The sequence below is a fragment of the Trachymyrmex cornetzi genome, unplaced genomic scaffold (genome assembly GCF_001594075.2).
Source record: "Trachymyrmex cornetzi isolate Tcor2-1 unplaced genomic scaffold, Tcor1.1 scaffold147, whole genome shotgun sequence".
NCBI classification, from domain to species: Eukaryota; Metazoa; Arthropoda; class Insecta; order Hymenoptera; family Formicidae; genus Trachymyrmex; species Trachymyrmex cornetzi.
The window spans coordinates 6,942,605-6,956,529 of NW_017296059.1; the positions used below are offsets into that span (position 1 = coordinate 6,942,605).

At 31.9% G+C, this 13,925-nt stretch overlaps 3 protein-coding genes across 6 annotated transcripts; 2 read left to right on the forward strand and 1 right to left on the reverse strand.

The window, feature by feature from the left end:
• Positions 1–2,016: 2,016 nt before the first annotated feature.
• LOC108757623 (vacuole membrane protein 1) lies at positions 2,017–6,846 on the forward strand. Of its 4 annotated transcripts, XM_018502090.1 has the most exons (6): positions 2,017–2,347; positions 3,050–3,075; positions 3,815–4,159; positions 5,127–5,636; positions 5,748–6,017; positions 6,100–6,231. In XM_018502090.1, exons 3-6 carry the CDS (start codon positions 3,836–3,838, stop codon positions 6,229–6,231), a joined length of 1,236 nt encoding a protein of 411 aa, XP_018357592.1. In that variant the 5' UTR covers positions 2,017–2,347; positions 3,050–3,075; positions 3,815–3,835. The 4 variants fall into 4 exon arrangements, with proteins under 4 accessions (XP_018357592.1, XP_018357591.1, XP_018357590.1 ...); XM_018502089.1 differs by lacking the exon at positions 3,050–3,075; XM_018502088.1 differs by lacking the exons at positions 2,017–2,347; positions 3,050–3,075 and adding an exon at positions 3,457–3,537 and having other exon boundaries at positions 6,100–6,846.
• A 974-nt stretch (positions 6,847–7,820) lies between these two features.
• On the forward strand, positions 7,821–11,183 carry LOC108757619 (ribosome biogenesis protein BOP1 homolog). The gene is made up of 8 exons (XM_018502083.1): positions 7,821–8,004; positions 8,136–8,954; positions 9,058–9,733; positions 9,847–10,056; positions 10,148–10,425; positions 10,496–10,595; positions 10,669–10,864; positions 10,945–11,183. The coding sequence occupies exons 1-8, from the start codon at positions 7,903–7,905 to the stop codon at positions 11,096–11,098; spliced, it is 2,535 nt and encodes an 844-aa protein (XP_018357585.1). The 5' UTR covers positions 7,821–7,902; the 3' UTR covers positions 11,099–11,183.
• Positions 11,184–11,451: 268 nt separating this feature from the next.
• On the reverse strand, positions 11,452–13,829 carry LOC108757644 (uncharacterized). Its single transcript, XM_018502119.1, has 3 exons — positions 13,630–13,829; positions 13,075–13,398; positions 11,452–12,971 (listed from the first exon to the last, which is right to left on the reverse strand). The coding sequence occupies exons 1-3, from the start codon at positions 13,734–13,736 to the stop codon at positions 11,576–11,578; spliced, it is 1,827 nt and encodes a 608-aa protein (XP_018357621.1). The 5' UTR covers positions 13,737–13,829; the 3' UTR covers positions 11,452–11,575.
• Between the last annotated feature and the right edge of the window lie 96 nt (positions 13,830–13,925).

Sequence of the window (13,925 nt, forward strand, 5' to 3'; positions counted from 1 at the left end):
GTCACATGCGGCGTAACCTGCGTAAGCGTAACCTGCGTATTCTAGTAATTTACTAGAATACGTTATTTTTTATTTACTAGAATACGCCATTCTGAAAGCATTTACATTGGGCGTATTTCGCGGAAGATTAGAGAAATGCGTAACTAATGCAACCAATTGCTGATTAGAATTTCTGTTGTACATTCTAAAGAAATGCTAAACGAATTTATGATTGGTTTTCGTAACCTACGCAACTCGAAAAGTACGCCTCATGGAGAACCGGCACCTTTCCATTGCGTATATATGAGCGGATGATCGAATATATTATTAATCCTTACCGTACTCATATGAGTAACTAGTGACCGAGCGATTCTTGTTCGTGCAAGTTTCTTTGAGTCTTTCGGTAATTATAAATTATACTACATTTTATTATTTTTTAAAATAAAGAGTCAATATTTATTCTAGAAAGTTGAAATGTTGGTGAATTTTTAGAGATTTTTTAAATTATTTTGAAGAAGTGAAAAAACGAAGAGATTTGAAGTGACCCTTGATGGTATGGATGAGGCACCAAATTGTATGGTAAGGATTAAAATCGGAAAATTTTGTGAGACCACTCTTAGGCTTATTCGACGCATTTTTGCATGAAACGAAAGAATCTGGCAAAAAAAAAAAACGTTCTGCCTTGTGATCTGAGATATTAAGCGTTAAAGTTGATGACTATTGAGGTTAGGAAATCTGTTACAGAGACAAAATGAGGTCTATAATTGTACTGTTCCACATGGGTTTCGACTTTTCACGCGATGCAAAGGGGCGCACGACTTCTATAATTATACTGTTGCAAAATCGAAACCCTTGTGCATTTTTTCAGACAGAATAAGCTAAAATGAGACAGAAATTAGATTCGACGCATGGTGGTTCTATCATATTTCAGCATAACAACAAAATAGCGTAAAAAGCATAAAGGTAAATTTTCACGAGCTGCTCAAACTAGCTGTTTCAGCGACAAAAAGAATCACATGGTCAAAATTGACGAATATCAAACGTCCATATTGATCACGTGATCCTTTTTGTCGCTAAAACAGCCGGTTACCGGACAAAATCCATAAAAAATGGCGGACGAATGTTGGCATTTCTAGAAAATCCCTAGGATCCATAAATTTATTTCTGTAAGTTGTTAATTCTATTGCGCGTTAGAGTATACAGAGGTGCAGCATCGTGCAGCGTTCAACCAATTGCGGTTGACAATTAATCACAATTAAGCAGGTGGCACCCAGTTGGACACGGCTCAATTGGACACGAGCCACTCACAGCACTTGAGACTACAAAGCTCCTAAGCACCGGTCGCTGTGATTGGTGGTGTCCAATCGAGCCGTGGTAAATCGGGATCACCCCCAATTAAGCTTAGTGAAATCGGCCCTAAGTATTTCTTTGTAAAAAAAATTTACATTTTCCAATGGAAAAATGTATTTTCTAGGGACTTTAGTAATCGATGTTTATTTTTAGATATCAGCCCAGCTTTCGAATAATTTACCATCTCACATGTGATATTCTATTGTCCACAGCGCCAATTGGCCAATTCGTAATTTAATTTCCTGATTGGTTGATCCAGTAGAAAAATTTTAAGTCTCATTCGCTTGAATGGTGTGATCAATCGCTACGTGGTCAAATAGAGATGTTTTCTTACTCATAGATCTCATTTGCGGTTCTACGAACCACGTGAGAACATAAAGACCTCCAATAATATTTCGAAAAGACCTCGAAAATCTCGAGATTTTATTCGAAGAATTGCAAGATTAAACACGATAATTTTCAGACTAATGCCATATGTAGAACTGTAATAAGTCTGTAACAGGATGATCGAAGGAACTTTTTACGTATCTTTGACATAAAAGAAATTGAATAAAAAGGGAGAAAGGAAGAGCAAGGAGGGAAAACAATGAAAAAGGATGGATATTTATATTGAAGGTGGAGAAGTGAAGGAGAAATCCCCCTCTCCCCCTTCACCGAGTTGCCCGTTTACGCTTCATTGCGCTCATGTGATATTTACGTCGCGTGGTGATACTGGTGATACGTCTCTGACATATTTATTATATGTGTAACGTATATATGTCTCAGAGATATTGTATATACATATGTACATACACCACGCATGAATACGTAAGTACATATGTGTGAGTGGTCACGTCATAAGTGATTTGACAGTAATTAATCGTGATAAACGGTGCAAAGATTGGGAAACCTCACAAGACTTGTATTAAAATTGTTTAATACTCCCTTTCACTCCCCACGATGATATAGGAAAAAAAGTCATCGTACTGTGATCTCCTGAATGTACATATATCGTAAATAAGACCTTAAAATTGAAAAGGTAATTCATTTACGCGAGATAATTTTATTGCTTTATACTTTATATAATGATATTAAAGGAAATCGATCATGAAAGATAATTAAAATTTCGAGGATTGGAATTGTAAAATATATTTAATATGTTCTCGTATGAAATTTATGAGATATTGTTCTTTCTCGATTACAATATGTTGTAATCAAGAAATTCAATCGGAAACATTACATAGTTTAGCGAGCTTCTATCATGAACCTACAATTTTCGGGGCGTCAAGATAATTAGAGTCTTTAAAGGATAAGCAATATGGTTAGGTATAATTAAATGTGATAATTGCAAATGTGAAGTATATAATGTGATATTGACTAATATAAAATATATAACAAAGCAATGAACGATTGGCCAATTAATTGTTTATTATTATAAAATTTAAAATTTGTTGACAGCTCAATATCATTGTTTATCTATTTGTATTAAACATTCAACGACATATACTTGCATATTGTAAGAATAATAAAGAAGAATTTAAGCTTTTTTTTATTTTAATGCTTTAACTTCTCCTAATTTAAAATAAACTTCATTTGTATGTATTGGATTTACAATAAGAATACATAACCTTACAGATATGATATTTAGGAGAATTATTTGCATTCTAGTTTAGATTCTCTAATTTCTGTTTTTTGTGTTAATAATTAATGAAAGTTGACATTCACAATTTTTATCTTGCAGAGTAAGTATTAACTAAGGAATATGTAGTAAGTATTTAAATGACGTTACAATTTGTCATATAGAATGTAAGACAGCGATTGCATGATATTATAAGATTTTATTATTTCTAAGTTTCTCTTCTTTTAATTGTAGAATAAACTTCTTGAGACAGTTATTAACTAAAACATTTATTAGTAACAAGATAAATTTTCTTATAACAAGAGGAACAGTAAGGTTCTAGAAAACAATTTATGTTTATATTGGATAACTATTTGACCTTTGACCTATAGTAACTCATGTGCTATATTTTTTACTGATAGTGTCAAATCCTCTTATAATTCTTTTTATTATACATGATACTCTCTACATTTATTACAATAATAGAATTCATGTTGTGCTTGCGCTGAATAACCCCTTAAAGTTATATAATGGACAAGATTTGTGAATTTAAACAATACAATTCTACATATACAATTATAAATGTTGAAACTGATACTAACATAACTGGAGTAAATTATAAAATATTTTCTATCATAAAGAATAAAAGAACTTTATTTTCTATTATATTATTTCATTTATGTGATTATATAGGAACTTGTTAGATAATAAATATTTATTTATGTTGTAAGAAAGAATTTATGAGATGCATATTTTTTTAATTACGTAAAAAAGTACTAATATTTGAAAGATACATAAGCTATCATTAAATAGGTTGTTATTAATATGCGCGTGCATGCGCCCGCATTACATTCTTTGTTAATAATACATTACATTCTTTGTTCACAGATTAACCATTTAGAAAATACCATGCTGGGTAATTCTACTGCCATTCAACGTCCAAAAGATCAAGCTTCCACTAATGGAGCTCAAAGAAGTACTGGAAAAAGAATATCCACTCCAGCGATGGAACACAATTCAAGCCATCCACATAGTGTTTCAAATTTGGATTCAGATCATTTAACACTCTGGCAACATCCAATTACAACTTTACATTATTTCTTTAGTGAAGCAATTATTAATGTGCTTAGTTTAATGAAGAAAACGTTACTCTACAAACGGACTGTATGCGCTATGATTTCAATTATAATATTATTTCTTCTATCAAGCAGAATTTCTGGTCCCCAACAAGAGGTATATTACATTACTTATAATTCTAGATATATGTTAACAGAATTCTTATTTTTGCCTATATTTCTGTTTAATATTTTCCTGATTATTTTTCATTTAATTAGTCGACTTTTAAAAATGTCCAAAACTTTAAATCATAAATTGTTGAAGAAGAAATATTACGAGTTAAAGCTAGTTGTACAGTGTAACTCATAAATTTACAATTGAAAAATAAAAATAAAAAGGTCGCAATATCGGTTATATAATAGTTCCACGATTAAATATAAAAATTGAGTAAAAATTGTCGCATGATCGTGCGTATCATAAAACGTTTTAATAATGCGACAAGTCTTATTCTATTTTTTTTATATTCAAACAATTTTAAATATTTAATCATGCGATACTTTTTAGTCCATTTTTATATTTAAACATTTTTATTCAATTTTTATATTTAATCATGGAATTATTATATAACCGGTATTGCAACCTTTTTATTTTTATTTTTCAGTTGTAATTTTTATGAGTTACACTGAAGATGATCTAATGAAGGTGGAAATGTTTGTATGTTAAATGTTTATAGCGATAGGATTTGGAATATAGATTAAGGCTCAGTTCCACAATTCATAGTTAACTCTTAACCGAGGTTCAATTTATTTATTGTCTCTTTCCGATTCTAGAATTGGATGAGAAACAAGTTGAACTTCGGTTAAGAGTTAACTGTGAGTTGTGGAACTGGACCTAAGTATTAGCAATTAACAACTAGCTTTGATTCGTAGCTTTCTCCTTTAACAATTTATTTTCTAAAAAATCTTGAGTCAGAATAATTTGATTATTTTTAAATCGTAAGTGAATTAAAAGTAGAAGACTTTTGAAAATTAACTTTTAAGAAAAGATTGATAATATGTACAATTACGTTAATTAAAAATTAATTTTTTATTCGTTATTTGATTATTTAGATTAATCTAAAGTAATGGATTCGTTTTATTTTCAGATTTTTAAATTGTGGGAAGCCAAAATTATATGGTGGTTATATTGGGTAGGATTAGGTGTATTATCAAGTGTAGGTCTCGGGACAGGTTTGCATACCTTTGTATTATACTTAGGACCACACATAGCAGCTGTTACTATGGCAGCATATGAATGCGGTGCTCTGAACTTTCCTGAACCACCATATCCTGATCAAATTATATGCCCGACAAAGATTGATCCAATGTGGACAGTAGGTATATTAAATATCATGAAAAAAGTACGTGTAGAGGCCATGTTGTGGGGAGCTGGTACTGCACTTGGCGAGTTACCGCCATATTTTATGGCCAGAGCTGCAAGAATGAGTGGAAAGAATAATAAGAATGAAAATTTCGATCAAGAAGATCTAAAAGAATTGGAGGCTTTGGAAGCGTTAGAAAATGGAGAGAACGTATCGTTTATAATGCGTATCAAATTAAATATGAAGCGATTTGTTGAAAAAGCTGGATTTTTGGGCATATTAGCTTGTGCATCGGTATGTACATAAGTAAATTTTGTTTTTTTATATATATAAAAGATTTTTTAAGCAGTTATTTAATATCATTTATCTTTTTCATGTTGAATATATTATAATAAAATTTTGCAGATTCCAAATCCATTGTTTGACCTGGCTGGTTTGACATGTGGACATTATCTCATTCCATTTTGGACATTCTTTGGCGCAACCCTTATAGGAAAGGCTGTTATTAAAATGCACATACAGCAATTAGCAGTGATCATAGCCTTCAATGAAGAACTCTTAGATAAATTTATTAGCTTATTAGCAATCGTACCATTTGTTGGTACAAAATTCCAAGAACCATTAAAAAAATATTTCATTGCACAGAAACAAAAGCTACATGATAAATCATCTATGGTAAGTTATTAGTTTTACAAGATATAAATGCACAATGTGCACAATATGTACCTAATTTAAAATAAACCTTTTTTTTTTGTAGGAAGGAGCGACTACAATATCATGGTTGTTTGACAAATTTGTAGCGTTAATGATTTGTTATTTCTTGGTGACAATTGTTCATGCATTAGCACGAAATCATCATCGTAGACGAACTAAGCCCGCTATTGATTAAAACTTATAAAAGATGTAGGATAGCTAGACATATGAAATTAGTTCCACTCTGCAACATATTTATATATAGATAAATATAATGCCCCTTTTTAACAAAATAAGAAAAATAAGAGAATGCAAGAAATGTGTCAAAATTTCACATAATTTCAGTGTTGAAGAATCGTTTTGTACACGACAGTGCAACATTAAGCAACTTTATTCTCTTTTCTGAATATACGTTCATATTGTTACAATACTTTGTAAAACTATCTGTTGTATGAATATCCTGTTATATAGACGTGCGGGTGCGCTCGTGTATAAGTGTGTGTGCGTGTGTGTATATAAACACCGAATCTTTTATAAACAAGATTTATGTACAGTGCATGAAACAAATATCTAATGATATTCTGCAACTTTCTTGCACAATCAATTGATATTCAAGCTTCTGCGCAATACATCGATAGCACGGATTGAATTAAGACATTGCGAGTGATACAAAAATATTGTAATCAATAAACTAGTATAGCCAAATAAGTTTTGTATACGCGTTTTAAGCACACATAAGAGTGACAAATCTTGAATTATCAACCCATTTTTCGCATTAATAAAAGAATATGTAATAAATGACTGATACACGAAACGAATAAATTATTAAAAATATAAAATGATAATTGTTAAAAATAAAAAATTCTTAACAATAAATTATTAAGAATTAAATAATGCAATAAAAAGGTGTGTTAATTTGCTATTATGAAACAAAAAATTTTTTTTATTAAATATAAATATTGTAATAGAAGAAAATAATTCGTAAAAAAATTTGACTTGTTTCTTTTTTTTAGCTCTGAATTAAAAAAATTTTTGATAATTTAAATTTTGATATTCTCGTTTTTATATTTGGGTCTGTGTGATCTCTAATTAATTTAATCGATCAGTTATTACATTTACTTAAATTATATTTACTAAGAACTTACCAATAGCATTTGCTGTTCAGAATTGACCAATCATGGTTGACAGTTCGGGCGATTTTTATGGCCGCAGCACAGACTTTTGCTTAACGCATAACGCATAGTGCATAAGCGAATCAACTAATTAGAAGCTTTCCTTTCCTCTCATTCCATGGAAAAGAAGAATTTCGATTGGTTGATTCCTTTATGCACTATGCATTATGCGTTAGGGCTATCGCACATGAAATGCATAACAGAGCATAAGCATAACAGAGCATAAGCATAACATAAGACTGCTGGACCAATGAGCATCTAGCATAATGTCGCCATATTGATTTACATAAGATGCTCATTGGTTTAGCGGGCTTATGTTATGCTTATGATCTGTTATGCATTTCATGTGCGAGAGCCCTTATGCAAGAGTGTGTGCTGCGGCCATAAGCCCGGATCCTCATACGGGCAACAGCGCTTCGACACAGAGCTCTGATTGGTGAAAAGCCGGTTGTGGGGGTAAAATTTACTCCCATCACCCGTTTTTCACCAATCAGCGTTCGGTGTCAAAGCGCTGTTGCCCGTATGAGGATCCGGGCTAACTGATTAGTTTTCTCTGCTGCTGAACGCAATACGATAGCCAATAGATTGCGCATGTGCCAATAGATGGCGCATCTTCAGTGGTTCACTGTGCTTTAGGCACGTGATTGTATCTAACCTTGTATGTCGTGTTAAAATTTTATTTAATTTTGAAGAAAATGGGACAGAAAAAAGTCTCGAAGAGGAAATACGTTAATCCAAAATTAAAAGAAAGTAAAAATGAAACTGAAAAGGATGTACATGTTTCACATAACGCAAAGGTATTGTTTATTGCTTGTCACACATCTCTGCATATTCTCTTGTTTAGTTTTTTACCTAATTCAATAATACGAACATAATTAAAGTAACATATTATAATGAAATATTAAATATATCTTTCCTAATTACTTAGAATTCTGATATGGAAGATTTGATAGCAGCTCAAATTAATGTTGACGAAGATGCTACGGATGATGAAGTCGAAAAAGACATAGTTATATCTAGTTCAGATGAAGAAGTAGAACAAGACGAAGTTATATTTGATTCAGATGAAGAAGTAGAACAAGACGAAGGTATATTTGATTCAGATGAAAATAACGATGATTCGGATGAAGATAGCGATGATTCGGATGAAGATAGTAATGATTCGGATGAAGATAACGATGGTTCAGAAGACATCGAGTCAGAAAGCAGTTATGAGGAAGTACAAGAAGATTCCCCAATCAAATTAAAAGATGACAAATTAAAAAATAAGAGTAAAAGTAAAAAACCCTTATCATTTAAAGACAAGACATTGACAAAAGAAACTACATCAGTAATTAACAAATTAAGAAATAATAAAAATCACAAGAATTTTGATAAAGCACAGATGCATAAAGATGAAGCACATAATGAACAAAAAATTAACACGTCTACTGCAAATGATGAAGATGAATATGTATATGATAGTTCTGATGAAGAAGATATTCGTAACACAATTGGGAATGTACCATTAAAATGGTACAATGAATATGATCATGTTGGATATGATTGGGAAGGTAAGAAAATACCTAAACCTGAAAAGGGTGATGAATTAGATAACTTTTTGAAAAGAATGGAGGATCCTAATTTTTGGAGAACTATAAAAGATCCTCAAACTGGTCAGGATGTTGTAATGAGCGAAGCAGATATAGATTTAATTGTAAGAATCCAAAAGCAGAAAATTCCTGATGTTCAATTTGATGAATATGCGGTGAGTTATTGATAATATATTATTTATAATAATTTAAATCATGGATTATTGTATGCTATGTAAAAATATGGTTTTAATTACTTTTATTTGTTATGAATTGTAGCCATGGGTGGATTGGTTTACTTCTGAAGTAATGAAAACGCCACTTCGTAAATTCCCAGAGCATAAACGTTCTTTCTTACCATCCAAGAACGAAGCTAGAAAAGTATCAAAATTAGTACATGCTCTTAAGATGGGTTGGATGAAGTCTACTGCCGAAATGCAGAAAGAAAGAGAAAAAAATAAAGGGCCACAGTTTTACATGTTGTGGCAGTCTGATGATCAAGCAGAGGAAATGCGTAGAATTCATAAGCATATTCCAGCACCGAAAAGACATTTACCTGGCCATGCGGAGAGTTATAATCCTCCACCAGAATATCTATTTGATAACAAAGAACTTAAAGAATGGAATAAATTAAAGGCAACTCCGTGGAAGAGGAAATTACATTTTATACCACAGAAATTCAATTCTCTTCGAGAAGTACCTGCATTTCCAAAATATGTCAAAGAAAGATTTCAGAGGTGTTTAGATCTGTATCTGTGTTCTAGATCATTAAAGATGAGATTAACAATAGAGCCTGAAGTCTTGGTTCCACAATTGCCTAGTCCAAAGGACTTACAACCATTCCCAACAACCATGTTTATGGTATTTAAAGGACATACAGATATGGTCAGAAGTATTACTGTAGAACCAGAGGGTCAATTTATTGCATCTGGTGGGGATGATATGTTATTGAAGAGTGAGTTATTTAGTGTATCACGTATATATTTACATATTATTAATTTATGTATTGTACAATTGTAAATTTCTCTCATTTTACATATAGTTTAATATAAATTGTTATTTTAACAGTATGGGAAGTGAATACAGGTAGATGTTTGAAAACAGTGCCTTGCGGTGGTGTCATTCGAAGTGTTGTCTGGCGTCCAAACCAAGCTATGTCATTGATAGCAGTTGCAGCTGACAAAAAAGTACTTTTAATAAATCCTGGAGTTGGAGATAATCTCATTACCAGCAAAACTGATCAACTTTTAGAGATAATACCACAGAGTGAAATAATAGGTATTGTTAATTAAAATTACCAAATTATTTATAATCTATTATGAAGGTGTGTAATTTTCAAATATGACTGATATACTTCATGATGTATTAGTGAGTGACAGGGTGCAAAGTGCAGTACAGTGGGAGCAAGTGGAAGGTGATCATTGGAATAATGGAGTTAGGATAATTCTGAATCATTTTAAAACTGTAAAGCAAGTAACATGGCATGGAAAAGGAGATTATTTTGCTACTGTCATGCCAGATGGTCAGAATAGATCAGTTTTGATTAATCAGCTATCAAAACGAAGATCTCAATTACCTTTTAATAAATCAAAAGGATTGATACAATGTGTGTTATTTCATCCGATTAAACCATATTTATTTGTTGCAGTAAGTATTAGCAATCAAAACATACAATAGTATTAATATTTTAATTTTATGTAAATTATATCTTTTCCAGACACAAAGAAATGTAAGAGTATACGATCTTGTACAACAGATAATGGTTAAAAAATTGTTGTCCAATTCACAATGGATATCGTCAATGGATATTCACCCAGGTAAGCTATTATATGTTTTATTATGGATTATGTTTCAACCATATAACCATCATTGTGCTATGAATTTTTTTAGGAGGTGATAATGTTTTGGTAGGGACATACGATCGCAAAATGCTTTGGTTCGATTTAGATTTCAGTAAAGAGCCTTATCAAACATTGCGATTACATGGAACTGGCATACGCGCTGTAGCATTTCACAAACGATATCCTCTGTTTGCTTCTGGAGCTGACGATAGGGCACTAATTGTATCTCATGGAATGGTGTACAAGTAAAATATCTCTGTATACTCATTGGCATATTTAATTTTATACATATAATATATGATTCTTATATTTCTTTTCTTTCCAGTGATCTTTTACAAAATCCATTAATTGTGCCGTTGAAAAGATTGTGTAACCATGAATCATATAATGATTTCGGTATTTTGGATGTCATATTTCATCCTATTGAACCATGGGTATTTTCCGCTGGTGCCGACTTTACTATACGAATGTATACGTAAATGCATGTTAGAATGTTCAGAATATCTTGTAGGTCATGTTACCACTGTGAAAAAATTCATTTGTCATATTTTTCCCAATTTTCTGTAAAATAAAATACATGTCTATTTTTTATGTATTTTTTACTTCGTATAAATTTCCTTTGTAATAAATATAATTACATAAATTGTAATTGCACATAATAACAAAATGTAGGAACTTTTATACTTGCATTAAAATTACACTTAAATATGAGACATTTTATTAAACTTCATTTTTTTATAACAAATGCCCTATCAGTTAAATATATAGTTGTTACAAAAGATTAAGTTATTTTACAAGAGCAGTGTCTACTGCTCTTGTAAAATAATTAAAATGTAAAAGTAAATAAATAACAATTGTGCTAATTTGTATGCTAAATTGTGATACACTGACGGAATTTTTCTTTCTCTTTCCTAATATGTTTATATTTTATTTTTTAAATCGATTAATATAAGATATTAAGATAAAGGAGAATGTCCCAAACATTGCCATTCTGGCTCGCCGCAATCACAGGTGCGACCCGCATGTCGAACTTGGAATACAGTAACGATACCTCTGCTATCGTCAAATCTACATGTAATGTGCAGATCATGTATTAAAAAGGTATAGAATTGATTACCTCCCCATCTTTGCCTTAAATACACTGACCTAGGATCTTCCCTTAGTACATTTTCTATAGCTTGTTTTTGCTCGTCAACTTTATCATCTAAAATTTCATTTAGTTGCATCAAAGCGCGTTCATTGAAAATTACGGACAATGCTGTTGTACGAGGTTGCGAAATCCAATCTGGTATTCTTATATCGGAAAAGTTACTCTCCGTTGCTGCATTCATTGATGCAGATGATATAGCTGTTGCAGCGTGAATATCTGGTAAAGTGCGTGAGGGTGTTAAAGTTTGAGACTCGAGTCCCTCTTCTCCATCGGGTGCTTCGCGTATTCCCATTCTCACAGGAGAATTATCGACTCTCGCATGTAATACATGACGATTGATTAAATCTATATCGGTACCGCACACTGTGCTTGGTCCATCTGCTCCATCCAATAATCTAGAATTACGTAATGTCTGATTTTCAGTATAATTAATTTCATTATCGTTATCTCTTTCCATTCGCGTTGAATCTGCTGTATTACTGGAATTATTTATATCTATTCTATGTACTCTACTATTTAAATCTCTAATAGAGTCTACTTGTGATTCGGCTATTAAAGTTGCATTATGTTCGACAGATGAATCCAAGTCTGATCTTGTGTTAGACGCTCTATTTTGAATAAAGTATGCTCCTCTATGCACATCTACATTAACGTCATTTTGTAACCAAGTGTTAGCATGAGCTTCTGTCAATTGAGAAGATTGTTGTCTCACAATATCATAGCCATTAAGATTGGGATAAGCTTGAAATTCTTCTGCTTGGAGTCTCAAAGCTATTTCCTCGTCTCTGGAAATATCAAGCTCAGTCTGTTCGTCATTGTTGACATCCGTATCATTATTAAAAGAGTCAACTGATTGGCCTTCGCTCAAGTTGAGAGTTTCTTCCATATTGTAAAACACGTCTGAGGCATTGACGTTATTTTCTCTTAGCCTATTGCCTAGTTTTTCGATATGTAATGGACTATCGTACTGTGGTATATATGGTTTTATATCCAATACAGGAGTCTGATTAACCATATCGACTCCTTCAAAATAAATCGTATGATTTTCAATTTTTAATATCTTAACCAGACTAAGACCAATAGGACATGGTCGATGTGGAGAACGTGTAGAAAAAACACCTGTTCTTATTCCATTCAATCTCGGTGGTGCTACTTTTGCACGAGTGTGTGTCGAATCATTTCTATGAAAGTGAAATAAAATCCTATTGGAAAGACAAAGCAAAGAATATTATTTAAGATTTTATTAAAAACATTAAAATTATATATATATATATATATTGTTTTAAAGAATTATGGTTATTTTACCACATATGGGAAAAATCCTGCAAGCCCTGTAAGGCATGATCTGGATTGGTAAATATAGAATTGTAAAGTGTCAACTTTCCTGGTACTTTTCCACATATACCAGGTTGTCTAGGAGTTGCTCTTTTATTGGGAAACCAGGTAGAAATGATACCAATGGGTTTTAATTTAAGAACATCTTGATCTTTACTTGTGCCAGGCTTTGCTTCTTCCGAAGATATTAGTTTAGATTGTGGTAGGGTTCCTCCACGTTTTTGTAATTCCAACAAACGTTTGATATTATCAACATCTTTATCAAGTATATACCTCAGACTTTTTACTTGTTGTCTGCAACATTAAATCAAACTATTTTTTAAAAAGTTTTCTTAGTAAATTGGAGTTTGTAGCATCGTAATTATATTATCTTTTTATTCAATGGTTTCATAATTAGCATTTCATATTAAAATATTTTATATTAAATGCAAGATATGCGACTATAAATACTATATTTCAAAAAAAGGTTAAGAAAAAATGATGTTATACGCTACATCAAAATGAAGAGAATTTTTATGACAGTACCTCAAATTATTAATCTCTTGTCTAGCTGTATTCAATTGACCGAGCAAATAATCAGCACTTATACTAGAATTTCGGCAACTTAAATCCATGTTCGTTGTCGCTCGCATTTACACGATACTATTCAATATTATTCCTTTCCGTAATAACAGATACTTTCCTGGATACGGATAACCCCTACGTTGCCTACGGAGTCCCTACCATTTCTACCTGCCCATTGTACCTTGTTTCTAAAGGCCCGTCTACAATACACGGAGTAAGAAGTAAGAGTAAGAAATTGACCAATCACAGTCGAATGT

Bases quoted from the DNA above. Each gene is read 5' to 3' on its own strand.
- LOC108757623 (XM_018502088.1), top strand. From the start codon at position 3,457: ATGGACAAGATTTGTGAATTTAAACAATACAATTCTACATATACAATT. The intron at 3,538-3,814 runs GTAAATTATAAA...CTTTGTTCACAG, and splicing joins CTGATACTAACATAACTGGA to ATTAACCATTTAGAAAATAC. The intron at 4,160-5,126 runs GTATATTACATT...TTTTATTTTCAG, and splicing joins TTTCTGGTCCCCAACAAGAG to ATTTTTAAATTGTGGGAAGC.
- LOC108757619 (XM_018502083.1), top strand. From the start codon at position 7,903: ATGGGACAGAAAAAAGTCTCGAAGAGGAAATACGTTAATCCAAAATTA. The intron at 8,955-9,057 runs GTGAGTTATTGA...TATGAATTGTAG, and splicing joins TTCAATTTGATGAATATGCG to CCATGGGTGGATTGGTTTAC. The intron at 10,426-10,495 runs GTAAGTATTAGC...TATCTTTTCCAG, and splicing joins AACCATATTTATTTGTTGCA to ACACAAAGAAATGTAAGAGT.
- LOC108757644 (XM_018502119.1), bottom strand. From the start codon at position 13,736: ATGCGAGCGACAACGAACATGGATTTAAGTTGCCGAAATTCTAGTATA. The intron at 13,399-13,629 runs GTACTGTCATAA...TTAATGTTGCAG, and splicing joins CAAGAGATTAATAATTTGAG to ACAACAAGTAAAAAGTCTGA. The intron at 12,972-13,074 runs GTAAAATAACCA...TCTTTCCAATAG, and splicing joins CAGGATTTTTCCCATATGTG to GATTTTATTTCACTTTCATA.